The sequence below is a fragment of the Fimicolochytrium jonesii genome (genome assembly GCF_025526975.1).
Source record: "Fimicolochytrium jonesii strain JEL569 chromosome Unknown EV422scaffold_2, whole genome shotgun sequence".
Lineage (NCBI taxonomy): Eukaryota > Fungi > Chytridiomycota > Chytridiomycetes > Spizellomycetales > Powellomycetaceae > Fimicolochytrium > Fimicolochytrium jonesii.
Window position 1 is genome coordinate 1,915,826 of NW_026515669.1, and position 25,346 is coordinate 1,941,171.

At 54.5% G+C, this 25,346-nt stretch overlaps 11 protein-coding genes across 11 annotated transcripts; 7 read left to right on the plus strand and 4 right to left on the minus strand.

The window, feature by feature from the left end:
- The first annotated feature begins 37 nt into the window (after positions 1-37).
- EV422DRAFT_158394 (MEMO1 protein) lies at positions 38-2,075 on the plus strand. Its single transcript, XM_053064949.1, has 8 exons — positions 38-280; positions 463-580; positions 651-719; positions 797-817; positions 883-974; positions 1,038-1,149; positions 1,228-1,588; positions 1,660-2,075. The coding sequence occupies exons 1-8, from the start codon at positions 220-222 to the stop codon at positions 1,777-1,779; spliced, it is 954 nt and encodes a 317-aa protein (XP_052929689.1). The 5' UTR covers positions 38-219; the 3' UTR covers positions 1,780-2,075.
- Positions 2,076-3,043: 968 nt separating this feature from the next.
- On the minus strand, positions 3,044-3,495 carry EV422DRAFT_515817 (uncharacterized protein). Its single transcript, XM_053069343.1, has 3 exons — positions 3,458-3,495; positions 3,333-3,390; positions 3,044-3,249 (listed from the first exon to the last, which is right to left on the minus strand). Exons 2-3 carry the CDS (start codon positions 3,378-3,380, stop codon positions 3,064-3,066), a joined length of 234 nt encoding a protein of 77 aa, XP_052929690.1. The 5' UTR covers positions 3,381-3,390; positions 3,458-3,495; the 3' UTR covers positions 3,044-3,063.
- Positions 3,496-3,750: 255 nt separating this feature from the next.
- On the plus strand, positions 3,751-5,054 carry EV422DRAFT_515819 (ubiquitin-conjugating enzyme/RWD-like protein). The gene has a single exon (XM_053069344.1). It carries the CDS (start codon positions 4,217-4,219, stop codon positions 5,036-5,038), a length of 822 nt encoding a protein of 273 aa, XP_052929691.1. The 5' UTR covers positions 3,751-4,216; the 3' UTR covers positions 5,039-5,054.
- A 258-nt stretch (positions 5,055-5,312) lies between these two features.
- EV422DRAFT_515820 (uncharacterized protein) lies at positions 5,313-8,321 on the minus strand. Its single transcript, XM_053069345.1, has 3 exons — positions 7,945-8,321; positions 7,726-7,825; positions 5,313-7,605 (listed from the first exon to the last, which is right to left on the minus strand). Exons 1-3 carry the CDS (start codon positions 8,113-8,115, stop codon positions 5,552-5,554), a joined length of 2,325 nt encoding a protein of 774 aa, XP_052929692.1. The 5' UTR covers positions 8,116-8,321; the 3' UTR covers positions 5,313-5,551.
- Positions 8,322-8,845: 524 nt separating this feature from the next.
- On the plus strand, positions 8,846-9,458 carry EV422DRAFT_158540 (uncharacterized protein). Its single transcript, XM_053064950.1, has one exon. The coding sequence runs from the start codon at positions 9,025-9,027 to the stop codon at positions 9,385-9,387; it is 363 nt and encodes a 120-aa protein (XP_052929693.1). The 5' UTR covers positions 8,846-9,024; the 3' UTR covers positions 9,388-9,458.
- Positions 9,459-9,711: 253 nt separating this feature from the next.
- Positions 9,712-11,675, minus strand: EV422DRAFT_515823 (uncharacterized protein). The gene has a single exon (XM_053069346.1). It carries the CDS (start codon positions 11,660-11,662, stop codon positions 9,908-9,910), a length of 1,755 nt encoding a protein of 584 aa, XP_052929694.1. The 5' UTR covers positions 11,663-11,675; the 3' UTR covers positions 9,712-9,907.
- Positions 11,676-11,803: 128 nt separating this feature from the next.
- On the plus strand, positions 11,804-12,928 carry EV422DRAFT_515824 (mitochondrial ribosomal protein L11). The gene has a single exon (XM_053069347.1). The coding sequence runs from the start codon at positions 12,185-12,187 to the stop codon at positions 12,623-12,625; it is 441 nt and encodes a 146-aa protein (XP_052929695.1). The 5' UTR covers positions 11,804-12,184; the 3' UTR covers positions 12,626-12,928.
- Positions 12,929-13,252: 324 nt separating this feature from the next.
- Positions 13,253-15,515, plus strand: EV422DRAFT_564035 (uncharacterized protein; the record flags this gene model as incomplete). The annotated part of the gene is made up of 2 exons (XM_053072148.1): positions 13,253-13,426; positions 13,500-15,515. The coding sequence occupies 2 exons, from the start codon at positions 13,253-13,255 to the stop codon at positions 15,513-15,515; spliced, it is 2,190 nt and encodes a 729-aa protein (XP_052929696.1).
- A 299-nt stretch (positions 15,516-15,814) lies between these two features.
- EV422DRAFT_158684 (putative methyltransferase-domain-containing protein) lies at positions 15,815-17,177 on the plus strand. The gene is made up of 2 exons (XM_053064952.1): positions 15,815-16,691; positions 16,841-17,177. Exons 1-2 carry the CDS (start codon positions 16,043-16,045, stop codon positions 17,149-17,151), a joined length of 960 nt encoding a protein of 319 aa, XP_052929697.1. The 5' UTR covers positions 15,815-16,042; the 3' UTR covers positions 17,152-17,177.
- A 1,988-nt stretch (positions 17,178-19,165) lies between these two features.
- EV422DRAFT_564038 (uncharacterized protein) lies at positions 19,166-21,686 on the minus strand (the record flags this gene model as incomplete). Its single annotated transcript, XM_053072149.1, has 5 exons — positions 19,166-19,495; positions 19,571-19,702; positions 19,774-19,788; positions 20,757-21,322; positions 21,422-21,686. 5 exons carry the CDS (start codon positions 21,684-21,686, stop codon positions 19,166-19,168), a joined length of 1,308 nt encoding a protein of 435 aa, XP_052929698.1.
- Positions 21,687-22,409: 723 nt separating this feature from the next.
- On the plus strand, positions 22,410-23,975 carry EV422DRAFT_158618 (RNase P subunit p30-domain-containing protein). Its single transcript, XM_053064951.1, has 7 exons — positions 22,410-22,636; positions 22,778-22,836; positions 22,918-23,097; positions 23,158-23,371; positions 23,455-23,587; positions 23,650-23,729; positions 23,815-23,975. Exons 1-7 carry the CDS (start codon positions 22,552-22,554, stop codon positions 23,928-23,930), a joined length of 867 nt encoding a protein of 288 aa, XP_052929699.1. The 5' UTR covers positions 22,410-22,551; the 3' UTR covers positions 23,931-23,975.
- Positions 23,976-25,346: the final 1,371 nt, after the last annotated feature.

Here is a 25,346-nt window from a genome sequence, read left to right on the forward strand (position 1 = left end):
GTCCAGCCAATGTCCAGCAACGTCCAACAACCAACGTCTGGCTCATTCCAGCAATAATGGGTCTGAGGTCTCAAAGAGGAAGCAGAGGAAGCGCGCAACTTCCCGCAGCTTCCGCCTTGCTGCTATCACCAGGAATGTCAGCCCGTCTTTGATTTCAGACAACCATAGTTCCACCGTAGTGTTATGTACAGCACATAGGTAACCTCGAACAACTCCAAGATGCCGTCCGATACAGTACGAAGAGAGGCCTCCCACGCAGGATCGTGGTATACGGGCTCAGGTGGGTGTCAACCATCTTCCATCTCTACGATGGGTTGCTGTCAGGCGGGCTATCGGAGAGTCGTGATGGATGTGCGGCCAAAAAGTTCACGAGTGTCCGCGGAGGCTGTTGTGTTATCCCGTTGAGATCGTAGTCCACCATGTCGTCCCAGGGTGACTGCTGACCTTCCCACCCACTTGCAGGAGGCAAACTGTCCACCGAGCTCGACTACTGGCTCTCCAAAGTCCCGACGACCTCAACAACGGGGTCCCTGAGCTCTCATGACCTACCCATCTCCAAATGCCGCGCCATTATCGGACCGTGAGCTTGAATGCTGCTTGAGCTGTCATAAGGGGATATGGTGATGGAAGGTCTCACTCCGAGTTATTAGGCATGCGGGATACTCATACAGCGGACCGACCGCGGCGTACGCGTACAAATGTGTAGATGCAGAGCCTATGTACGTACCTGAGTGTGATGAGAACATCGCATGCATTGACGACGGACATGAAGCTAAGGCTGCTCCCCCTTTCGCAGAAAACGCGTGTTCATTCTGGGGTGAGGAATAGCGCACTGCGAGACTTACAATGTCGGGAGCTGATTATCTGCTTCCTTGGGTAAAGGCCGAGCCATCATGTATACCTGGACGGATGTGCGCTGTCTCAGTGCACGGTCTATGAGACACCGCTGGGAGATTTACAATTGGATCTGGAGGGTTGGTTATTGATGGACACTTCACGGATGGAGACGTGAAAGGACTCATGTCGCTTCCGTCTAGTGATCGAGGAGCTTCGAGCGACGGGCAAGTTCTCGGAGATGACCCTTCAGCAGGATGAGGATGAGCATAGCATCGAGATGCATATTCCGTATCTGTTCAAGATCATGGAGTCGTGAGTTGCCATCATACTACCCACGAAACCTTGCGCAGCTCTGGTCGTCCCAACGCTAACTTAGCAGATGTAACGCAGAAAGACAGAACCATACACCGTCATCCCAATCCTAGTCGGCTCCATCAACGCCACCAAAGAAGCCCTCTACGGCAAGCTCCTTGCCCCGTACCTCTCCGACCCCACCAGCCTCTTTATCATCTCCTCCGATTTCTGCCACTGGGGCCGTCGATTCTCATACACCAACAAAGGCCCCGCGGAAGACAAAGCGAGCGGGATGCCCATATATGAGGGAATTGAGAGTTTGGATCGTGAGGGGATGGGGATTATCGAACGCGTTGACCCGACGGCGTTTACCGAGTATTTGAAACGGACGAAGAATACGATTTGTGGACGGCACCCTATTGCGGTGCTGTTGAATTCTATTGTGGCGCTTAAGGAGGTGAGGCAGGTCTTAGGCGCGTTCTGCGATGGGAAGGAGACCCGTTCATCTTCGAAACCTCCCACCTGCAGGCAAACGCAACAAAAACAGCAGAAATCAAGTTCACGCACTACGCTCAGTCTAGCAAAGTCACTAGCGACAAGGATAGTTCCGTATCCTATGCGTCGGCGTATGTGTATCTTGATCTCTAGTACCGTGCTACAGCACGGCTCCGATCGACAGCGATGGGCGGCTGAGCGAGCCCAGCATAAGGAACTTCCTGCCCGAGTCCAACACATCGCCGCCAAGAAATGTATTATTTTGATAGTTCGTAGCCCTAGGTTTTTGTTCGGTTTTGGTTTTGAAAAGTCTCCCCGCTGTATTCTTTTTTTCTTTTTGCTTAGTAGTACGTCGATAGCTGGTTCGGTCGCGATAATAATGTAAACCATGTACCTAAAGGAGGCATATTGCAAATTCAATTTCAGGCTATGGCTGAATGTGCTGCTGAGTTTTGGTCCTTTAGCATGGGCTAGATAGCTGGGAGCGCTCGCTTTGCTCGCTGATACTTCAACCTCTTGCCACATCACTTCTGCATAGCTTTGGGTTTTGGGGCCTCGAGGCTCCCATTTCTGCTCAACTTCGACACCATGTCACGCAAGTATATAAATGGAATAGATGACAGGAATACGACAGCGCGCTCCGACACCTTGTCGACAAACGCGTTTGAGGTCCCTTGCGCTGATTTTCCGATTCCTCACTCGGGAACCTGAAAAGGTCACAAAAACGATAAGAGGACCTGCATGTCGCCCCGATCCTTCCCCAGAGTCGAAACTCGCAGACGCACCGCTGCCGGGAAAACTGATGTCCATGGCAAACTGCTTGCTTGTGAACTGATATGATTCTCAAAGACCGTAAACCGCAGCTGCCCATGGCTGTGGACGGCGCCCGGTTTGTAGACCGGAACCCGGAATACCCTGTCTGGCCCCATGGTAGGAAACGCGACCCAGGAAATCCCGGCCCGAGTGCCATGTTCAGTCGACAGCCCGCTCGCGTGCGCGTATGGACTGGTTTGCTATTCGAAATCCTCTTGATAGTGCTGCGAGGCTGCTGGTGACTTGCGCGGGCACTGCTGCAAACCCTCGTGACAGGAAGTACCGAACAAGCGCTAAGCGAGGGGTTTCTAAGCTCTCTCTTGCGGTGCCCCTATTGTCGTCTGACAAATCTGCATCGCCAGGGCCTGGATAGCTACCCGGTCGTGATCGGTAAGGAAAGATAGCCGGTGGCGGGAATAGTGACCAGACCGGCGACAGGCTCGTAGCACAAGTCGTAGAGCTTCTCCTATGTAGGCCACTAAAGACCCTCCAGATGGCTGGACATGGCAGTTTAAGAGGACGGACTTCCTATAAAAGCCAGGGCAGATCCGCCGACATCCCTCATTTTTTCACCAAATCAAAACCAACCAACAGTCAAACAGCCATCCCAACAGCCATCTCAAATCAACAACCCATTCCTGCTCCATCACCAACAAGCCCAAAATGGCCCGTCCACTCTTCGTCTTCCTCGCCATCTTCCTCGCCATGTTCGTCGTCATCGACGTCGTGAACGCCACGCCGACCAACACCCTCGAAGTCCGCTCGGGATGCTGGAGCTGCTGCAAGAGGTGCTTCTGCCAGTGCGTTGCTGTAAGTTCATCTGCAACTCTATTCATATATCTGGTATTTACAATCTACAGACGCTGACTTTATTTTCTTTTCCTCTCTGATAGCACCCACCTCGGGACCAGGTTGGCAATTACAACACCTGCGCGCTTCATTGCGGAAACAGTGAGTGTCGACATTCCATCACCAGATGTTTGAAAGGATATCGGCTCACAATTTTTTCTCGCTATAGAATGCACGGCTTGGCAGATGGTCAAACTCGCCTTCCACCGCTGCTAAAATACTTGGCTCAATGCTCGATAACCCAACGGCGCCTTCTCGTTTCAGCGATAGAGCCTAGTGCTCTTTCGAACTCTAGATTGAGATATTCCCGACACATAGACCTGTATAGACCAGGGGCTTGGCGCTTCCTTTTCCGCACATGTTACATAGATTTTCCTTTGCTTTTTCTGCTTGTATAGACTGGTGAATATGGAAGTAGATTTTTTGACGAATTATAACCAACCGAATGCCTTTATATGTGTACGACAAAGGCGGAAATCCGATCAGTAATATAGGTCTCATGCAGAAAGAAACCGAGTTGTCGAAAGCCGTCGGTGGGTGGGACAGAGCGAGCGCGATATGAACTTTTCAGCTACATGGACTTGCGAGAAGTGCAGCACATATTCCGTCTCTCGCATCCTCCCTCTCACGGCACTTGTTTGGCCTCTCTCACAGAGGTCTGACTATCCCGATATCTCGAGCGAAACGGTAAGCGGAAATAAACATACATGTTGGGGTTGTGGTTCCCCAACGAACTACCTTCCAAGATTTCCGCCCGCTTGACCAAAGGTGTCTGTTGACCCTGCTCCTCCTTGTAGATCACTCCCACGAAGCGTCGTTAACGACCTTTTCCGAAAAAGAGCCTTCGCCCGTTCTCTGGGGCGCATCCCTTCCCCCCGGCGCAACGTCCTCCAGCCACCACCACCCCACATTACCAAAATCACACAAAATGTCTTTCCACGCGGAAGAACAATCCAACGAACTCGAAGCCCTCCTCTCCATCTTCCCCGACGAGTTCTCCCTCCTAGACGCCGGCCCACCCGCCCATTTCCACATCCACATCCAACCCGACGTCGAAAGCCTCATCCCGCCCTCGGACGACCATGACGCCACAACACCCCGCGAAGCCGTCGAATTCTTCCTCGACATCACCTACACCGACACCTACCCCGACACGATCCCGTTGCTGGAGCTGACGGAGGTCGCCGGGTTCGACGCGGGGGAGTGTGGGCAGATCGTCTCGGAGCTGACGACGATGGCGGAGGAGAGTGTGGGGATGGCGATGGGGTTCACGTTGGCGGCCGGCGCGAAGGAGATTGCGGAGCGGGTGGTGAGTGAGCGGATCGCGGCGCAGGAGGCCGAGGCTGCCGCCCGGGCCGCGGCGGAGGAGGAGGCGGAGCGGATCCGGCATGCAGGCACGCGGGTGACACCCGCCTCGTTCGATCAATGGAAAGCGGAGTTTTTGGCAGAGATCTCCCACCTGCTCAAGACGAAGGGGGAGGAGGCGCTCTCGCCTGCGCAGAAAGCTGCGGCGGCCGTCGCGGGGTTGTTGGACTCCATAAAGGGCAAATCGGGCAAGTTGACGGGGCGGCAGTTGTTTGAGAAGGATAGGACCCTGGCGAGCTCTGATATGGCGTATATTGAGGACGGCGATGTGACGGTTGATGCGGAGTTGTTTGAGGGGATGGAGGATCTGGATGTGGGGGATGATGAGGAGGATGAGGAGGAGAATTCGGTTTTGGCCGGAATTAGGAGTAGTAGAGATGACTGAGGAATTAGCGACGACAACCATACCCCCAGCTGTATCCGAGAATAGATTTCCCTTGCTGCATCCCCAAGGATCGAGTTTCGCATAGCAAGCAGCGGAAGGGGACGAACACTCCTCCACCACTTCCTTTTGCGATCGTCAACCTCACTTGCGTAACATTGTCAACTACAAGCGTAGACTCCCGTCATTAGCATTAGAAATAGGCGCATTAGCGTCACGTTCCATGATACCTGATACCGGTAACTTCCCGGTCGAAGCAAAAGCACATTGAACAAATGGGCCAAATGATTTTGAGTTATCCTGTTCGACAAAATGTTGATATATTGTTATCAACAGCAGGAAATTGGGGTTGCTTAACAACTAGTTTTTCTGACAACAAGACGGGGATGCCCACACAGGAGGTTCGAAAGCGAACAATTATTTACAGAGTAAGACCAACAGCCAAGAGGGAGGGGTCCATGGAGAGGATGTCTCTGGTGCATGTCAACGCAGACAAGGGGAGAAAAATTCATGTGTTTAGACCTTGGCCTCGAAAGCTTTGCTTCCCCATTCCGGGATGCCCTTCACAGGTTCCGGCGCCGAGTTAGCTCCTGCAGTCTGCGCAACCTGAGCAAGCTTCTCATCCAGAGTAAAGATGAAATCCTTCAAGTTCTTCTCGATCGCGTTCTCGATTTGCTTCTTGGCGGTCTTGTTGAGGATAGGCTTAGCGACCTTGTACAAGATATCGTGGTGCGAGTCGTGCAGGCGCAGGTCGAGCGACTTGACGTTGCAGCTGACTTCCGAGGCGTTCAACCAGCGGCCGTCGGCGCCGGCTTCCGCAGCGCGCCCAGCCTCGTTACCGGGGGTGAGCTTGATCTTCACGCTGAGGCCGTCGCCCTTGATGTCAAAGTCCGCGAGACCGACGTCGCCGGCTTTGAAGAATCCCTTGTGTTTGTTGAACAACCAGGCAATGTCGCGGGCGCTGGCTTCAATCTTGGAGATCTCGATCGTTACGGCGTTGTTGATCTGGTCGATGGCCTTTTCCTTTGACGCGTCGACGGTCGTGTCGGTCACGATGCGGATGTATTTGGGAAGGATGGTGGAGTGCAGGATGATGTTGTCGAAGATCATGTGGTAAGTGCCGTCGTCGGCCTCGACACGCGGGATTGGCAAGTACGCGAGCTTGTCGGCGATGAGCGGCACGACCTTGGCCAAATCGGCAAGGAGCTCGGGCTTAAAGGCGGGTTTGCCGCGCTCGTCAAGGAACAAGTCGTTGATCAACTGCGAGGTGTCGGACTGCAAGCGGGCAGTAGCCTTGTTGGCGGCCAAAGCAGCGGCAAAGGCTCCGGCCTCGTACGAGATGTTTTGCGTGTGGTCACCGTACTTTTCCAACGCACGACGTCCGCGCTCGACCAACTCCGAGGCGTCCTTCTCGAAGGAAGACTTCTCGGTGTAGCCAGGCTGGCGGAGGGTCTTCTTCAAGTAGGTAGAAAGGTCGTGCCAGAAGGTGGTCAACTCTTTGTCGTCGCGAGCCTCGGAGGCAAAGTCGCGGATGACCTCGATGAGAGGGTCGAGGGACTTTCCGTTGGCAATGTTCTCGATCAGCTGTTTCGCGTTGGAGATGGCGATGCGAGAGTCCTTGGAGGCCTGGATCTCGTCGGGGTTGGTGGGTGCTTGGGCTGTCTTCTCCACAGCCGTCTTTGTCAGGTCCTTAGCCTGGTACGCAAGGGGGGCAAGCAAGTCAATAAGGTCGTCGATGCCCTGCTGGAACTCGGGCTTTGATTGAAGCGTCTTTGCGACCGACTTGAGGCGGCGAACGATATCATCACGCTTGTCATCGGGCAAGTTGATAAGCTTGCGCGCGACACGCTCGCCCGTCTGGCGGACTTGCGAGGAAGGGTCACGGAGTTGAGAGCTGGCCTGGTTGGCGTAGTCCTTTGCCTGCGAGATGACGCCGTGAGCTTGCGCCTGGGCTTGCTGCTTGTAATCCCCAGTGGTCTTCTCGCCGGTGTACAACTGAGCTCCCTCACTGCGGATAGCGTTGGAAGCCTGGTTCACTTTGTCTTCGGGTAAGCGAGACTCGGCCTGGTCTGCCACGACATCGACAATGTTCTTGGCGGTGTCACGCAACGTGGCGCCGGATGCGAGGGAGTCTCCCGCCGTCTGGTACGTCTGCCTTCCAGCCTCCTGAGCCTCCTGCCCAGCCTGCTGGGCCTGACCTTGGACCTGCGCCTGGGTCCCCTGAACGGTTTGCTTTTGCTCCTGAACCTTCTGTTCGGCTTGTTGGCGGACGTCCTGGGCGGCACCTTGAAGGCTGCTGTGGGCTCCAACCTTGTCCCTGGCCTGGGCAGCGGCGTTACGGACAGACTCGGGTGCATTCGGGTCGCTGGCAAGGTCATCGCTTGCTTCCAAGACGTTAGAGCGGACGATGTCTTGTGCGATTGAGGAAATGTCGGTGAGGAGGGTGCGGAATTCGGGAGAAGTAATGATGATTTTTGCGAGGTTGGCGGAGGTGGCACCGGCTTGAACCAGACGGTCAGCAGCTTCGTTGGCCTCTGTAGGGTTCAAGAGAGTTCGTCGCTGGGCAGACACTGTGGTTGAAGAAACGGAGAAGGAAAGGTCAGATCAAATGCATGGGGTGTTTGAAGCGGTTTTGACGCCGTGGCAAAATGGAGCTTGCTTAGGGCGACAAAGCATCACAAAGAACTTACGATTTCCGTAGTAGACCACATTCTGCAATTCGTTGTGAGCGTTAACCTGCTTAAGAACCGTTTGCGTCGACTCCAAAATACGCTCAGCGTCGACAGCAATCTGTGGGAAAACGATTCAAGGAACGCGTGGGGAAAATGAGGTCAGGGAACTGCGCAGGGAAACGAGTGCAACCTGAACGCGTGGGGGAGGCAGCAGAAAGATGGAGATTTCCAACTTACCCTCTTTCCCGATGGGCTCAAGTTCTCAGCGTTCTGATGCAGAGCGTTGGAAGTCTGAGCGTCGTGGAGACCGCCTACGATCTGGTTGGTCGTTGGGAGCCTGCCCTCCTGAAGCGCGCTAGTGACCTCACGGGCCTTCTCGATACGTTCGCGTTCAACGTCGACGGGCATGATTGTAGATGTATAGTACAGTAGTCGTAGTGGTTTAGATAATGAGTAGATGGAGCTTGGGAGCTATATATGAAGTTGCGACGAAGAAAGGTCGAGTCGTGGGATAGTTGGTGTGTTTGTGTTGCGAGATGAGGGAATTGGTGGAAAGACAGAGGCGCGTCGTGCTGGCCCGTAGTTTCTTATATACCGCGCCTGCAAGGAACTATGACGCTGCGGAAGGTGTAATCCTTGGCGAATCTGGCTACAGCTCTGATGATGATGAGAATCGGATTGAGCAGCTCCTGAACTCGTGCGTGGTGGCGGGACAGAGAAGGAAGGCGCAAGTTCGAGGAAGAAAGGGACTCCGCGCGACAAAAAAGGGACAGATGACGTTGTGGCGATCCCCGTGCGAAAGAACACCCGCCTCCCTTTCACCCACACACCGTCAATCGCCCCATACAAAAAGCATATTCAGCCTCACCCAGCCCAGCAGGACAGCCTGCGAACGAGGTTTACCGTCGATAACGGCTGTCATCAGACCCAAGGCAGAGAGCCCAGACCAAAAGAAGTGAATTAGTGAAGGTGACGCAATTCTGGTGAGGCTTTCGACATCCAGAGCGACAGAGGCAGATCGCCGGGCACAAAACGCTCGGCGGAACGTCCCATTTCCATACTATATATATATGGTCTGGACTCGCAGATGGACGCTCGATCTTCAAATTCATGAACCCGGGGGAGCCGATCTCTGCCTTCCCATCAGCGATCTCTTCAAAGAGCTAATCGTCCATCGGCGATATACAGTAGGTGGCCAAAAGTCCGGCGACGGGTTCGCCAAGCCTTCGTGTGCAACCCAAAAGTCAACGACCAGGTGCCGTCAATTTGCGTACTTCTTCAGATGGGCAGGCAGGCCGGCGACTTCTGCTGGTGGCTATGCTGGGGATGATGTGTCCTTGTCGCGTCGTACCCGGACTTTTGGCCACCTACTGTAGCAGATGCCAGGGGACCCTCATCATTTCCCAACTCACACAAGCCTCATGTCTTGCCGACGACGGATGCAAAAAACGGGCCATGGTTGTGAACGTGGGGGAGGCAAACTCGTCGTCATTCCCGTTTGGTGGCGATGCTTTTCGGCATCTGCTGTGTGCGCAGCCTATTCGCGTGACATCATCTATCAGCAATTACGCGCACGTGAACTGTCTGACAGCATCTCACCGAGACCTGTCAGTTCGGTGGAAAACATTCGACAGTTTTGCATTCCGGTTTCCCCTCGTCTTCAGCCCACCGTGCCGATAGAATGAAAGGAAAGCAATCAAGCGATTCTGCAGCCACAATTGAAGAGTCTCTATGTTTCTGCATGCGTTGGGAGCCAGAGCGTCAGCGGTCAGCTAACAGTATGAAACCCTTCCTTTGTGGAAGTGTGGATTTTTGCGGCGGCTCATCTTATGGCGATTGTGGAAAAGGGTGGGGGCTGCGAGGGTAAAGACCTCGGCGCCGCAGGTACTACCAAATGTTCAAAGCAGGCAAACTGGACGAGCTTGTGGGACGTCTGAGAGGTGCGTCAAGGTGTATCATTGAGATGATAGCTGTGTCTCCTGAGGAAGGATGTGAGGCGTGGTATGGAGGGATGTACGGATGTATGGATGTGCAGTTAGGCCTTATTCGAATTGTGGAGAGATCGAAATACACCTCCATATGTGACAGACCACTCCCCTGGCACACCGTCTCCAGTTTCTATATGTCTTACATAATCTATGTCACAACAAAGTTCGTCCCTGCTACGTGATTCCAATCACGACACCTGAAGGCAGTAACCTTAAACCGCCGGCTCTCCTTCCCCACCCTCCACCCGCACCTTCCTCGCCTCCCTACAAAACTTATAATGCTGAAACAACGCCCTGCTCTCAATAAAGCCCCTCACCTTCCCACTCCCTTTCCCATTCCCATCCGCGACACATAAAGGACACTGCATGTTCAATCCCACAGCGGGTTTAAGCGTCTCGAGATGGAGCTGCATCCCCCAGGAACGCCGCACGACCGCTTGACCGCAGATGGGGCAGGGTGTGTAGTCGTAGTCTGCTGCGGGGGTTGTATCGATCGTATCTGCCGTTACCGCATCATCAGCAGGGGGATGCGGCAACATCTGTGAAGGCCGCGGATTCGGTTCCAAGTTCCCCACCTGCACAGGCAACTCCTCCCTCCCAACCGTCGTATGTCTATTCACCCAATGCTGCCGTCTCGCATCCCCCGTCGCAAACAGCCTCTCGCACCCATCCTTCTCACACTTATATTTCTTCGCCGCGTCTTTATCGGGTGACCAGTCCGCGCCGAATTTCTGGAGGGTGTGCACCATGTGGACGTGTTGGGTGTATCCGCGGGCTGTGTCGAGTTGTTTGAGGCAGTGTGGGCAGGTTAGGGAGGCGGGGATGAGGGCGAGGCGGCGTTGTTTGGCGGTGTGGCGGGAGGTGGGGGTTGTGGAGGCGGGGCTGCTGGGGGTTATGTCGAGGGTGGGTTTTGGGGGTTTGGGATGGGGACCGGTGGTCGTTCCGTTCGTTTGTGATGTCTCGGTGGGAGCTTCCAAACCGTCGTCTAGGCCAGGGACCAAGAGAGCATCCACGGAAGTCTCCTCCATCCCCTTCCACACGACCTTCCCCTCTCCCCATCCAAACCTGAACAACCGACTCTTCATCTCGCTATGGTGGTTCCGCCTCGTCAAGCCGTTCTTAAAACTCCCGCCGTGCTTGTTCCGCTTAACCACGTATCCCGGCCATAACCGCTCATCAAACATCGCTACCTGGTTCAACCGCAATTCCGACCGAGCCGCCTGTGCCACGACATCCCAGCGCGTCTCCTGACCATCGACCAGCGACACACATACGGATGCAAGAGGATGTCTACGCAGCACGGACGCGACGGAATCGAAGAAATGCGCCATAAGGAACCGATGGAGCCGGAAATCCTCCGTTCCTAGATGCGGGTGATTCCAGATCACGCAATCGAATCCCTCTGCTTCCGCGAGCTGGTTCTCAAAGGCTTTGCTCAACTCCCAGGCGTTGACACCGTGGCGGACTTCGACCCCGCATACGTTCCGGAGCCAGTCGCCTTGCAGTGATTCGAGGATTTCGCGGCTTTCGGGGTATTTGCCGAGGAGCTCTGTACGGTCGTCGAAGGAGGTTGAGGTGATTAGGATGCGACGGCGGGGTTGTGGGGTTGTTGCTGCGGTGGAGGAAGGTAGGAGGCCGAGTAGGGCGAGAGGGATGCGGTTGTAAGGGAGGGAATGCACATCCGAGTGAGGTTTCGAGTGCGAGTGGGATATGGCGCTGTGAGCGACCGGTTTGGGAAACAGCAGGCGGCATAAGGCGAGGGAGAAGGAGAAGTTGCCGTCTCCTAGAATGAGGACTCGGAAAGGCCGGTCGACGTCGGAGTGGAGGTCGGAGTGGAGGTCGGAGTCGAGGGTTGCCCCGCTGGGAGGCGGGACCACCGGCGGTTGTAAGTCGCTGACGTTCATTCTTTCGGTCGGCGTGAAAGCTTCGAGTAAAGTGAGCGAGGAGTAGCAACTCGTCTTTCCCATAATTCCCTGTAAGCCCGAACGTGGGCGGAAAGAGCGAAAGATGGTGCAGAAAAGCAGCGTCACTTTAACTTGCTCGGAATCACGTGAGCACCGACCACCAATTCGCACCCAAGCGTTTCCAACTTTCCATCGTCCTTTGGGACTTGCACCACGCAACCAGGCTGAGCGGACATCGGGATCAACCACCAGTATCGGCCTGCTCATAACAACCGCACTCAACTGAATCTGAAACAGTCATTCGCCTCCGCAACCTCAAATCCGCTTTTCAAAGTTTCGAGAAACCTGTGAGAACGAACTACGCTTACTCACTACGGAACACCCTTTTCGAACGAGCCTGCAGTTCCGCTGCAAAAAGGGGCATAGATCGCTAGAAGGTTGTGAAGCACCATAGAGCCATCACTTGAGCGAGCTATCGTCAACAACGCACCAGCCGGACTTGCGAGCAATTTTCTGCCGCCTCCAGTCTCCCCACCTCCGTTAGCAAAACGACAATCCCCTCGCTCTCTTACTCTATTTGGAAAAATGTCCAAAGCACCAACAACAGCCCACCGCCTCCGTCTCCTCGTCGGCGCCGGCAAAGCAGCCCCCACACCTCCCGTAGGTCCCGCCCTCGGTCAGCGCGGTGTCAAATCCATGGACTTTTGCAAAGCTTTCAACGACCGAACAAAGCACTACGTTCCCGGCGTGCCCATCTCCGTCAAAATGATCATTGAGCCCAACAGGACCTTCACATTCGAGACGCGCAACCCGCCCACATCCTGGTTGCTGCTGCAGGCGGCCGGGATAGAGAAAGGGAGCGCACGGCCGGGCGATGTGATTGTTGGGACGGTGTCGGTCAAGCATGTTTATGAGATTGCAAAGATTAAGGCACAGGATTCGACGTTCAGGGGTGTGCCGCTGGAGAAGGTTGCGAGCAGGGTGATAGGGACGGCAAGAGGGATGGGGATCAATGTTGTGAATTGATGATGGGACGCGAGATGGGGGCGACAGTCAGACGGGATGGAGAGGGAGAGGGAGAGAGTGCTGTGCGGGGAGCGGGGATCCATGGATTTGTCTTGTCGGAACACCCAGTGCGGGCTATCCGGAGGAAATCTATCTGGCATACTCATTCGATGACCCTCAGCAAAACCCAGATAGAGATGGACTGGGGAAGTCTGCGAGGATTGGGCTTACTGGGTCTAAACGACAACTCCTGGATGGGGGGAAGACCATACATGTATTTAACGTTTGCATACACATACCATATAGCTTCCTTTTGCGGAGAACACTTTGCTAGAAGTGTGTGAAGACCTTGGGGCTTCAGGGGCTTTATCCCCGTGGAGCGCGTCTGCAAGACAGCCAACAGACGGCTGCGCGCAGTGGCCAAGGAATTGGGAACATCGGATAACCGGATGAACAGTTCACAACCTCCTTCCCCACGAAGCACTGCTGGCACACATTCCCACGAGCCAACGCCGCAGACTCATAGGAGAGTGCTGTAGTAGTAGCAGAGAAAGGGTCTGCAGCTGCCGTGTTATTCCAAAAGTCGGTGCTTTCATACGCCTCAGCGCGATATAAAAAGCGGAGAGCGGTACCTCCAGGATCAAAGTCATGGACCAGAAACTTAGTGCCGGCCGCGAAATGATCATCACAGACTATCAGGAGGGAGAGAGGGAGGACAGCATGGCCGTCGCAACACGGTCTCCGCCCGACAACACAGTTGCAAGTTCGAGCGGACAAACAAGCGATGCACGAGCGAACCTGTCGCGCGTTTTCAATGCGACCGTAAGTGCTCGTCATATGCCACGATATAGGAGTATGCTTCACAACAGGTCACTAACAAGCCGATGTATCACAGCGCTTTCTCGTGGGAGTCTCCTCCGCTGCAACGAAGGTGGGCTTCGAAGCGGCCAAGTTCTTCACAAAGACCGGTTTAGACGTTGCAAGAGGTGTGGTTTCCGAAGTGGGCCGGACAACAGGTCTCGAGGCCGCCGGCGTGACACCTCTCGCCAATGGCGTCATCTCCGTTGCCGAGTTTTTCGCAATCAGCGGCATCGAGATTGGCCAGTACTGGACAAAGTTCGGCATCTCAACGGCCGACAGGAGCGTCAAGACGCTTGACAACATGTTTGGATCTGGGGACGTCGCCGTTGCGGTTCGGAAATTCATCCAGCTTGTGCAGAGGGAGTTGAAATCGTCGAGTGGAGATGATTCCGCTCTCGCTGATATTGGGACGGTGGATGCGTTTAGGGCGTTGATGGCTTGGATTTCCTTACAGCGCGCTACAAGCGTGCATTGGTGGGAAGAAGGGAAAAGCACTGGGAGACGGCTGAAGTTTGTCAAGTCCAAGCAAGAGGATCTCGACCGGGCAGCGGCAGCTGAAACGGAAGAAGTGGATTGGGCGAAGATCGCTGGGGGCGCAACGGCCGAGCCGGGTGATCTGATCAGAGGAAGCATCGGTGAGCCAGGAATGGCAGCGGAGAAGCGGGAAGCGTCTCCCGATAGATCGAACCCGTCTGGATCTGCCTCTGCTTCTGCATCGGACTGGAGCGCGCTTGGCAACTTTGCGGCTGCAGGATCAGCCGCCATTGTCAAGAGCGATAGCAAACGCCTGTCCGGTAGCAGCGACCGTCAAACCTCCCCGAACCGTGACAGAACCGTGATTGCCGATACGCAACTCCTTCACGATCTCCAACGCTACGCCAAATTCAGCACTGGAATGTACGGCCGTTACCACATCGGCGCCCTCAACGGCGAAATCACCGTTCCGCTGCCCAACTTCCCACCACTCCCATTCGTTTCCAACAATATTGACCCACGACAAACAACCGGTACTGAGGACGATCGGTTTTTCTCGAAACATGCCGACACACCACTCGAATCATTATATCACTCCAGCGGAGTCGGCTCGGACGATAGCGGATGGAAGTTTGCATTCTCGAATGACAGCAATGCCGCACTATATAGCCCGACCGTCTACGTGATCGCGGACCACCCACACAAGCAGGTGATCTTGGCATTCAGAGGTACCAGTTCCTTCGAAGACGTGATGGTTGATCTCAGCTGCGAGTACGAAGAGTTTGATTGGGGCAGCGGCCACGAAATCGACGGGCCCAGCCATGCTCGCAAATCCTCGACGTACCAACAACAACCCGAAAAAGTACATTCAGGCATGATGGCCGCCGCTCGTGAAATCGCATCCCACGCCCACAAATCTGGCATCTTCAAAGCCGTCTCCTCGCTCCTCTCCCAAAACCCATCCTACGGTCTCCTCCTCACCGGCCACTCCCTCGGTGCCGGCCTTGCCACCTGCCTCACTTTCCTCTGGACAGACCCAAGCACCTACTCCACCTCCGCCGCGTCCGGTCTACCCGCCGGCCGCGCCATTCGCTGCTTTGCGTACGCGGCACCGTGTGTCGCATCACCCATTCTCAGCGTGAACGCAAAACCGGTCGTAACATCAATCGCACTTGGCGCCGACCTCGTACCCCGGCTTTCCCTCGGCTCCGTACAAGACCTGGCGCGTATCGTGCGCTGGATCCATAAACGACCGGAAGTCAGGGACCGTACCGCGACGGACTCGGAAGCCGATATTGCGCTGAGGGCTAAGATCGAGGAGGAGTGTCTCGTGCAGGAGAAGCTGTACCCCGCTGGTCGGATTATCTGGGTGTTTGATACCAAGCCGTCAACACAGGGAGACGATACCGCTGACGCCGAAAATGCGCAATCTGTAGCTACTGCGTTTGAGATTGAGGTGTCGCCGGAGGGACATCCGCATATCCCAGCGCCGTTCAACCAGATCGTGTTTACAAGCCGGTTGGGGTCTGATCATTTGCCTCATATCTACCCTGCTATTTTGCAGAGGCTCACATAATAGTTCAGCGGGGTCGTTCAGTGTAGTCCATAGTTTTTGTTTTCGTTGGCACCCACACTTACCGTAACACTTCGATTTGAGCAATGTGCATTTTTGACTTTGTCGTTTCCCGTAGACCCCCGTATATACACCGCGATACTTGCGATTTTGATATCATAATAGACGGTTGCTTCTTTCCTCTGCATCATAATTATTGCTTTCCACGACTTTCACTGTTTGCCTGTTCACCGGAGTGTCGAAGGTTTGGTTGGTGGAGCGAGGTTTTGCGGGTTGCGTTTTTGTGTCCCGTTCTGCGTACGTAAGTTGGCGTAGGATTTTCTCACGGACATCCTGGTTGCAATGTCAGCCACTGCGATAATGAGCAGCAATTGTCCAGCGCACACCACTCACTGCACCCAACGGCGACATTTTAGTTATTGCCGCCAAACTCGATACCTCGGTGGCATATTCCTTACAGAGCGCCGTACTTTCAGACGGCAAAGCCCACCGCCCAGTGCTAGTCGTTCCACAGCCCAATAGTCGCAGCGATGGCCCGCAAACCCACCAAGGCCAAACGGCAACCCATCACCACCCTCCTCCCCCGCCCCGCCCCCAGCATCACCAAACCCACCGCCTCCTCCTCCACCACAACCCGCCTCCGCTCCTCCCAAAAGCTCATTTCCACCTACCACACCCTCAACAAAAAGCTCTCAACACTCGTCAAACAGCACGACGAGCCCGCCGCCGCCGCCGTGCGTAGGGAGATGGAAGCAATGGGTGGACTGCATGCGTATCAGAGGGCGAGTTTGGCGGGGAATGAGAAGAAGGGGATTGTGGCGAGTGAGAAATGGGTGTTGCCGTTTTTGAGGAAGGAGCGGACGAGGGTCCATGGTATTGCTCAGGCGGTGGAAGGAGAGGTTGATAAGGACGCGGACGATGCAACAGTGACGACGGGGACGAAAGCAAAAGAACCGACAACAAAACTGAAGATGTTGGACGTTGGAGCGGTGAACGGGCAAACGTATGCGAAACAGGCGTCGTGGATCGACGTGTCCAGGATCGATTTGAACCCGCAGGAGCCTGGGATTGAGAAGCAGGATTTCTTTGAGCGGTCGTTGCCGAAATCGGATGCGGAGCGGTTTCATGTGCTGTGTTTGAGTTTGGTGGTGAATTTTGTGGGGGATCCGAAGGCGAGAGGTATGTTATATGCTGCGTTGTTTGCATGGCATGCCACCTCCTATCATGCTGGGCGATGTGCTTGGTGTGCAACTAGTCGACCCACCATTTTGCGTTCATCTTTCTAACGCCACTCATCCCCACCAACTGAATCTACATCCTACCCACAGGCGATATGCTCCTCAAAACCCTCCACTACCTCCTCCCCCACGGCCTCCTCTTCCTCGCCCTCCCTCTCCCCTGCCTCACCAACTCGCGCTACATGACCCATGAACACTTCACCGCCATCCTCACATCCATGGGCTACGAGCTCGTCGACCATCATCATGCGCGCAAGCTTGCGTTCTACGTGTTTCGGAAAAGCGGGAATGGGAAGAAGGGCAAGGGAGGGAAGAAGATTGTGGAGTGGCCGAAGAGGGAGATGAGACCGGGTGGGAAACGGAATAACTTTTGTGTGGTTGTTAGGAGGGGTGGGGAGTGAGGATTGCCGAACGGGGGTTACGATCCACCTTGGACGAATCAAGATGCTGTGATCAGTGTTTTGGCGCTGTACCGAATTGACACGGAACAGGCGCTTCCGACAAAGCCCACGCAACGGCTTGACAGATCGGATACTGGCGGGTCCCGTGTGCCAATTCCGGCTCGCCTGTGTCTAAGATGACGTTCCATCGATCACGCCCTGCATGTAGCATCCTCCCTCGGGATGTGAGACCTTTTTGTCGACGGCAGCATGCTCACCGGCGATTCTCGCCTCGTCCACAAACAACCCCCTCGACTCCGTTCTCGGCGGCACTAGCGAACAACATCTCCCACCAATCTTCCCGAAGTGGAATGTTGATGGCCCACCTTCAGTCTGCACAGAGCACGAAGTTCTCAAGAGTTCATGTAGACTCTAACAAGTCAAACCACCTGCCCGCATTCGGTACAGATGCTCTCACCCCGATCCAACGGTGAAGTCGCTTTTTCAAAGCATGCAAGACAGCATTCCTAGGAGCATATGCTCTTCCGCAGGCCTGTGTACGACTTTCGACTCTGACTTTGCATGATAGTTCAACTCATACTTCGAGAAGAGCGTTGCATGTACAGCAATGAGGATGAGGAGGGCGAATGCAGCATCACAGGGCCAGCTGCCCGTGTCATTCGAGCGTCTCCGCCTGGAAGGCAGTCGGGGAAGAAGGATGCGCTTGGTGCCGAATGGGAACTTCATCCCTGTTGCCAATGGGATGATGAGGTTCGAATACAATGTCACAGCTCAGTGAGCTACCCGAACTATAATTGCTATTCCACAATAATCGTAGGTGTACTCATGATAGGTAGCGTGAATAGCAAACACGGGTAGCTAGCTCAATACAGAGCATCACACCTCCACTCTCGCGGAACATCATCTGGCCGGTAGAACAACACGAAGCCCAGGGTGTGATGTAAATATACCTGAAGCCAACACCACCATCATCGCTGCAACTGCTGCTGGTGGTGGTGGTGGTGCTGGTGGTGGTGGTGCTGGTGCTCTCCTTCTCGTTGGTGTCCAACTTCATTCGCCTGCAGTCTCTACAAGAATGTTTGGACATTTCGTCAGAACGAGCACATCCTCTCAACATGGTATGAAGCAGACACAACCACATGCGATTTCGTTCACATACCGGCTGGACTTCATCAAGATGCGTTCCCGTTGAGTGCTGGGATCGGAACCGACGCCATCAGCAAAGTTCTTGCACGCTCTCGTGTATCCTTGGTCGGTGTGGATTGCGACGTCTCGCGATCGATACTTGAATTCGCACGAGCGCCGATTGACAAGCTTCGTGAATCGCAAAGGGGAGACCAGCCAACACCGGAGACGAGGCGGTAAACAGGTCCGCAGCCCGCGGTGAAGGTCGTCCCCTTGAGCTCGACCTATCATCTCCCCTGGAGACGCTGGGTCGATGGTAGAAAGGCGAATTGCCGGACTTGAGCGGCCGTGGTGGTGAGGAGGAGGGAGCTATCTGGCACAGATTGATGACAGAGTTAGCACCTTGTAGCCCTTCATGCCGCATAAACACACCATCGACTTACGGTTTCATTCCCGACCTGGTGAGGGGGCATCAATTGGTGAGAGAGTACATTGGATTGATGAGGTGCATTGGATGGTTGCGCGGATTGAACGAGTTCTTGGAAGTTCAGGGTCGCATCATTCCTCTCCCTCTGCGCCATTGCAGTCCTAGGGAGAGAATTAGGGTTGCAATCTCTCACGTCACCCTCGCGAGATCTCTCGCGTCATCTCTCGTTATCTCGCGGTCACCCTCGCGTCATCTCTCGCGCCACCCCGTCAAACCGCGAGAAGGTTGGCGCGGATGAACTCTTGGCGAATGTTGACGAGGAGGTGGGTGAGCTAGGCGTTCGCGAGCTCGAGTCCCGGAGAGTAACGCGTCTCCGCCATTTGAAAGAGAGGTCGGAGAGAGCGGGGCGCATGAACGAGATATGCCCGATCCAGATCCAACCCCGAACCTCTCAACTCACCTCTACGCCGCCCACGAATCCCCCGCACCCCTCCTCCTCTCGTTCGGACTCAAACTCCTCTCCCTCGCTTTATGCACCCTCCCATTCCCGATCGGCGCGATAAGGAACGTGTCGGGAAAGAACCGCGGGTCGTGACGCGAGGTTGTGTCGACAGGTGCGGAGAGGGCAAGGGTGGACAGCGTAGCGGTGCAGGTGTCGAGGTCGTCGGTGTCGAGAGTGGTAGAAAGGGCGGTTGGGGGGTCCAGGTTGCCGGGGCCCGAATCAGATGGGTGGCATCTGTGTTTTTTTGGTGCTGATAGCTGGTGGCTATCCTCGGCGTCGGGTCTGCGGTTCTTGGAGTTTTGGTTGTCAGTGCAATGGAGTCGTTCAGTTCTCCAAGTTCTCCAAACGGCATTCACAAGCCTTACCATTTTCCGCTGAAAAAGAGGTAGTGTTGCAACCACACTCCGCTTCCCAAAAAGGTGGCGACCTCGCTCAGCTCTGTCCATCCACTGTGTTCGAGCAGCGACGGTGGCGTGCAGGAGGACCACGTCTTCCAGCTGTAGATTTGTAGGGCCGAAATCAGAAACCAGTTTGTTGAGTTTGCAAGTCATGATGCAATGACAATCACCTGCGTGTCGGAGCCCTGTTAGGGTCACTGATCCCAAAGGTGAGATATTCCAGCCGTAAAATGCCGTCTGTCTGGCAGATTTTGCGGACCGGGGGCAAATGAAATCCAGCCAACCATCCAGCGAGCAAAGCCCGTCGAATGCAACCTTTCATGCGTAATAGTACGCGTAGTTCAACATAATGAACTACTTCAGAGAGTCGGCTTTGCCTCGGAATGTATCTCCCCACGACAACGGGTTGATAGTCCTATCTGGAGCGCCGGCTTCCCCGTTCGCTTTCCGGCGGGATCGATAGTGTTCTAGCTCCTCCTCTTGTGTATATGGGTATCGATGGCATGCGAAGGGGTGGTTGAGTGCCGGTTGCAATGCATAGCGTCTCTGGGCTTCCGATGTTGTGATCCGCCGTTTCACCTCTCGCTCCGCGGCGTACTTGCGCTCGCGTTTGGGATCGGTGGTCCATCAATAAGCACAGCCAGATCAGTGCGGGATTCGAAGATGTTTGACCTGCTCCATCTTGACTTCTCATTCCCTTGTAAACCTGTGGCGACGGCATCGGGGCCCCAGGACGAATAGACAATAGACCCGGTGGTTTTTGCACCACTTCGACGCCGGTTGTTGTAAAACTCAATCAGAGATTGCCGGGTCAGTGGGATGAGTGCACGTATGTTCACTTCGAAGACGTATCCGGGGTCTTGATGTGTCCGAAAGACGAGATTAAAGTTTCGCTTGTTGACTCCGACACTGCTTGGTCTGCAGTCACCATTTGCCATACATACGCGGTCCCGTGTAGCAGGTCCCAAGGCCGAACATGTCGCAAACCGAGCGGAGTCGATTTGAACATTGCGTTCTTTAAGGTCCCCTATGCGCGGTTTGGAAGCGGTAGTTAGTGTGCGGGCAACAACTTTGCCATCAGAGCGCAGTATTGAGCTTACCGTGGGCAACGTCCTCATATCCCTCATACAACTCTGGCAGGGTCACAGCATACAGGAGCAGATCGGATACCGGATGTCGTGGATTTCTTCATGGCGATTATCGACCCTTGTATGAGGTGGAGAACATCCAGTGGGGATCGACCATGAATGTCGGCCTTCTCCAGGAATCGCTTCGTCACTGGGACCTTCGTATTGGCAGTGTTCCATTGGTCCAATGGTATTGCGCTCGTAGCAGCAGCGTTCAACCTTGCTCCAGATTCAGCTGCAGCATTTTCATGCCTCCCCGTATCTACACCATTATCCACGCCACCTGCATCGCCCATATCCGCCGCTCCGCCCATATCCTCCTGGTGGTCCTGGTCTTCACCGTCCTCTGGATCATAGACGCTGATTGTATCCGCGTTCCTGTCACCCTCCTCCACACCGTCACCCTCTTCCACACTCATCGCAGTGGCCTCGGTGCTGGCCGCGCCGGTCTTCGTACTCGTGGGGAGGTGGTGGGGCTCCCCGCTCTTGGTCCGGATCAACCCGTACTCCCTACGTATGATACGACGTCCGGTCAGAACGGTACTCGGCGTCGTGGCAAAAGAGAGCAGGTATCGATACCACCCCATTATACCTATGACCGCAACTAGTATCAATTTCCCTCGTCCCATGCAACAACTGCGGCAAACACGACCACAGCATGTTGTTCCGCAAGCGCAAAGCAATTCCATACTCCGAATACTCGAAGTAGCAGTCACTGTCAGCGGCGTCGACGCCTTCCTCCGAAGTGGCAAATGCGATGGCATGCTCGCTTTCGTCGGCGTCGGTGTGCGGTGGAGCAACATAATGGCGCCGATCATCGGAAACTCGCCCTTGAACTCGTATTCGAAGCGCATGCCCTCCGCCGCGATGAAGAGTCTTCCATTGGGAAGGAGATGCCAGTAGTGGCCACTCATACCAGTGCCGTTGGTGCTGGCCGTCCCGTCCTCCGGGTGCATGATGTCGCGGTTCGGCACCTTCAGTAGCTCTTGATGAGGTTGTATTCGCTACCAGTACACATCAACGTCCGTCAGACCAGAGAACGAGCATTTGCGCCAAGCGGTAATATCCTACCGGCGGGGGGGCCTCGTACTCCCACCCATGCAGTCCAATGGGATGAACAGCCTCCCATATGGGAGAACCGGGAGAGATACAGAATCTGGCCAGAGATACAGAATCTGGCCTTCGCTTCGCTCAGTTGGCTTTTGGATACCGTACAGCTGGTACCAAATCCTATTGAGGCACTGCAGCACTCAGGAATCCAGCTCAAAAGGATTTGGTACCAGCTGTACGGCTATGCCGTGAGAACCGCCGAAAACTCGGCCACTGCCTGCTCGAATGACAGGCCCACATCCTCGTACTTGATCTATAAACGAACAGAACTGTGAGGTCTCTGGAAAACTCACGACACGACATGGCCATCCTCATCCTGGGCAAATGCGCTTCTCGTAGCAAAACGGATGGAAATTTGAACAAACCTGGGGAGGGAGGCTGTGGGACCGAGGCAGAGGAGGCGCATGGAGACGCCACCGGCGACATCTGTTGCTGCTGCTAGCTGGGAGCCGAGCTGAGCGTTGAAGGCCGCAGCCCTCCCGCACGACTTGCGCTGCGATCTTCACCCCCGCCGCAAGCCCCGTTCGCCACGCAGGCAACGAGGTAACCCCACACACGCAGCTGCGCCCTGCATGAAGGTAACGCTTGCCTCTTTTCCATGACGCGCCCTGCATGTTGCTCTTCGGACTTTTGTTCCCGTCGCTCATTTACGGACGGACACACACACGGCGGACTGCTTGACACTCCCATTCCGTCCCCACTTCAACAAGGATGTTCTGGGACCTCAACGTCCCATATGAGCCGCAGGCGGTCGCTAACACAGAGCTAAAGAAGACTATCGCCATACTGCACGAATGTAGGTACGTGCGGGTGTTCTCTTCGTAGGGAGTTTTCTTTGAAGGACCCTCATATTGCGGTTGAGATTCGGCCGAGGTGTGCAATAGTACATTTCCATGTTCCCTCATACACTCCGTCTGACGGCTTTCTTCTCGTTTAGTTGGGTATGGGGCAGTTGCATATAACGTGACCTACTCTGGGAAAGAGGCAACTTCCAAGGTATGCTTCGGGGAATGATGAAACGTCTACGGTGCAGGACGTAGCTTATGGAGGTTGACCACTATTTCCCACTCCCCTCAGCCAAATCCGATAAAACCTCTGAAACTAAGCGAGATTGGCATCAAATCCGCCCAAACGACGACCGGTCGCTCGTCCCTGCATCCTTTTATATCCGCAAATGTGGCAGCGTGGACGGATGGATTTCAGCAACTGTCTCGACTGACAGTCATTGCTGATGATACGAGCGCGAATTACCAATTGGTAGGCAATCTGAGAGTTCAGATTGAGTAGCGGACCAGGATCTAATCATGTCCATCACAGACATCAGCAAACTCCAACGCAGCGTCATATGATCTGATTGCAGTGCAACCGACAAACGAAAAGCTCTTCCAGTCAGCCTGCAGCCTGTTCGATGTGGATATTGTATCCCTGGACATGTCCAACCGCCTGCCATTTTTCATCAAAGGACCAACAGTAAATGGGGCATTACAGCGTGGGGTGTTTTTCGAAATCGCTTATGGGGCTGCTATTCGAGGTTAGTGATGGATGATGGATCTCGTGCATGACGTGGTTTGCCGTGACGTATCTTCCTGAGCACGGCCTTTGCCTCTTCCGCAGATGCAACGGCACGAAGGCATCTCATCAGCAATGCGGCGGCACTGGTCCGAGCGACGAAAGGCAAGAATATCCTGATCACGAGTGAGGCCCAAAAGGCAATGGAGATACGAGGACCTTACGATGTGATAAATCTGTGAGTGATGCCAGATTCGATGCTTTTGATGAGGGAACTGATCAGTGACGTTGTTCACCCAGTGCGACCATTTTTGGAATGACTCGCGAACAAGCGAAAAATGCCTTGGACGCAAACTGTCGGGCTGTTGTGTTACATGCTGGTAAGAAGCACTTTCCTTTTGATACCGAGGACACTCTTGCAGAAAGCGGGATCAACAACTGATCTACTCTCCTTGTATCAAACAGCCACCCGACGTCAAACTCACCGCGGCATACTCAGCATGGAGTCTGCCGCATCGTTGAGTGCGGCGAGCACATGGAAGCTTGGGCAGGGTGAAGAGACCGAAGCTATGCAGGAGTAGATGTTAAAACAATAGGGCGTAGAGCTTGATAGCTATACAGTGGTGGGTGGTGGATCGAGGTTAACGGTTGCATCAGAACTTATGTGTATTTATGAAGAATATGGATGGATGAAGGTCGCCCGGCGCAAGCCAGGTATAGCCACGATCGTCGCTAGGCCGGCAGGCTGTCTCCTTACTGTCGTTGTCTGAATGGCGAGCGATGCTCCCCAGAGAGCGGATGTCCTGTTGTTGTTGCTGTTCCTGGATTGTTGACCATGATTTTCAGCCATGTGTCCGGTACCAGCCTGACGAAATCACCGACTTACCAGGAGCGCTAGCTGCTCTCTCAGTTCTTTGACGTGGAGGGTCTGGTGCCGGGCGACACCGCTGAGAGCGCGGATATGATGTTGCTGCTGTTGCTCCTGCTGCTGTTCCTGAATGGGTGACCATAATTTCAGCTCTGTGCCCCGCTACGAAGCCGAGACGAAATGAACCAACTTACCAGGACAGCTACTATGAACGGAAATATGGAAAGAGAACAAGGAAGGAGAGAAAACGCCAAAGCTGATTCAGGACATGGCGGCATACGACGATTACAAAGTGAAGCGGACTCCCGAGGTCTCACTTTCTCTCACTTACCAAAACGCGCAAGAACGACCTCCTCGGCGGGCACTGCAAAAAGGCGAGAAGCATGTTTAGCTACTCCGGTCATCTCTCCGACCTTCAGCACATGTTTCAGTGTGCTCTGACTCACGAGCTGCGTCTCGCGGGCTTCATTCTCCATAGCTACTTGTTTGAGGCGAAGGAGCCGTTCGCCTACTTCGAACATGTTCAAGTAAATACATATCTATCTGCAGCACCGATGCAGCACGGCTTTTGAGCCATCCTTTAATGTAGTTGTCATTCCGTCGTCTGCGTTCCTACAGCGCCTCAGGACGCCGAAAGTCCCGGTTCCAAATTTCGAACGGTTTGCGTAAAAAGATCGATTTGGGGGACATTGGAATGCCGGGAGAGAAAGATGTAGTGACTGCGAACAGTCATCACATCTTTCTCTTCCGGTATTCCAATTCCTACGCTGTGGCAAGACCGCGCCGAAGCTCTTGTATGATTGTTCTTGCCCATCCCACGCGATTTCCAACGTTCTCCAATCCGGAGTTCGTGCATCGTCGTTCGAGATGCTGCAAGCGACATCGGAGCGTTCGCACCAGTTCAATGTCGAGGAATCTCGTATCACATAGGGAGGGAACTCTGACATCGTTGGGGCTTGCAATACATCCATTGTGGCCGAAGGAGAGCCCGTTCATCTCCGGCATTTTCCTGTTCCTCCACGTCCACTTCAGTCAAGTAGTCGAGGGAAATCTCTGTCTTCAATCGCACGGTTGTAATTCGACGGCAAGGTGTATTCGGGATACATTTGTAGAGCAGTTCTCCACTAAA

Bases quoted from the DNA above. Each gene is read 5' to 3' on its own strand.
- EV422DRAFT_158394 (XM_053064949.1), top strand. From the start codon at position 220: ATGCCGTCCGATACAGTACGAAGAGAGGCCTCCCACGCAGGATCGTGG. The intron at 581-650 runs GTGAGCTTGAAT...CCGAGTTATTAG, and splicing joins TGCCGCGCCATTATCGGACC to GCATGCGGGATACTCATACA. The intron at 1,589-1,659 runs GTGAGGCAGGTC...TCCCACCTGCAG, and splicing joins CTATTGTGGCGCTTAAGGAG to GCAAACGCAACAAAAACAGC.
- EV422DRAFT_515817 (XM_053069343.1), bottom strand. From the start codon at position 3,380: ATGAAGCGCGCAGGTGTTGTAATTGCCAACCTGGTCCCGAGGTGGGTG. The intron at 3,250-3,332 runs CTATCAGAGAGG...AGATGAACTTAC, and splicing joins ACCTGGTCCCGAGGTGGGTG to AGCAACGCACTGGCAGAAGC.
- EV422DRAFT_515819 (XM_053069344.1), top strand. From the start codon at position 4,217: ATGTCTTTCCACGCGGAAGAACAATCCAACGAACTCGAAGCCCTCCTC.
- EV422DRAFT_515820 (XM_053069345.1), bottom strand. From the start codon at position 8,115: ATGCCCGTCGACGTTGAACGCGAACGTATCGAGAAGGCCCGTGAGGTC. The intron at 7,826-7,944 runs GTAAGTTGGAAA...GTTTTCCCACAG, and splicing joins TGAGCCCATCGGGAAAGAGG to ATTGCTGTCGACGCTGAGCG. The intron at 7,606-7,725 runs GTAAGTTCTTTG...CTTCAACCACAG, and splicing joins TGTGGTCTACTACGGAAATC to TGTCTGCCCAGCGACGAACT.
- EV422DRAFT_158540 (XM_053064950.1), top strand. From the start codon at position 9,025: ATGCTGGGGATGATGTGTCCTTGTCGCGTCGTACCCGGACTTTTGGCC.
- EV422DRAFT_515823 (XM_053069346.1), bottom strand. From the start codon at position 11,662: ATGGGAAAGACGAGTTGCTACTCCTCGCTCACTTTACTCGAAGCTTTC.
- EV422DRAFT_515824 (XM_053069347.1), top strand. From the start codon at position 12,185: ATGTCCAAAGCACCAACAACAGCCCACCGCCTCCGTCTCCTCGTCGGC.
- EV422DRAFT_158684 (XM_053064952.1), top strand. From the start codon at position 16,043: ATGGCCCGCAAACCCACCAAGGCCAAACGGCAACCCATCACCACCCTC. The intron at 16,692-16,840 runs GTATGTTATATG...TCCTACCCACAG, and splicing joins GGGGGATCCGAAGGCGAGAG to GCGATATGCTCCTCAAAACC.
- EV422DRAFT_158618 (XM_053064951.1), top strand. From the start codon at position 22,552: ATGTTCTGGGACCTCAACGTCCCATATGAGCCGCAGGCGGTCGCTAAC. The intron at 23,372-23,454 runs GTTAGTGATGGA...CCTCTTCCGCAG, and splicing joins TTATGGGGCTGCTATTCGAG to ATGCAACGGCACGAAGGCAT. The intron at 23,730-23,814 runs GTAAGAAGCACT...TGTATCAAACAG, and splicing joins GGCTGTTGTGTTACATGCTG to CCACCCGACGTCAAACTCAC.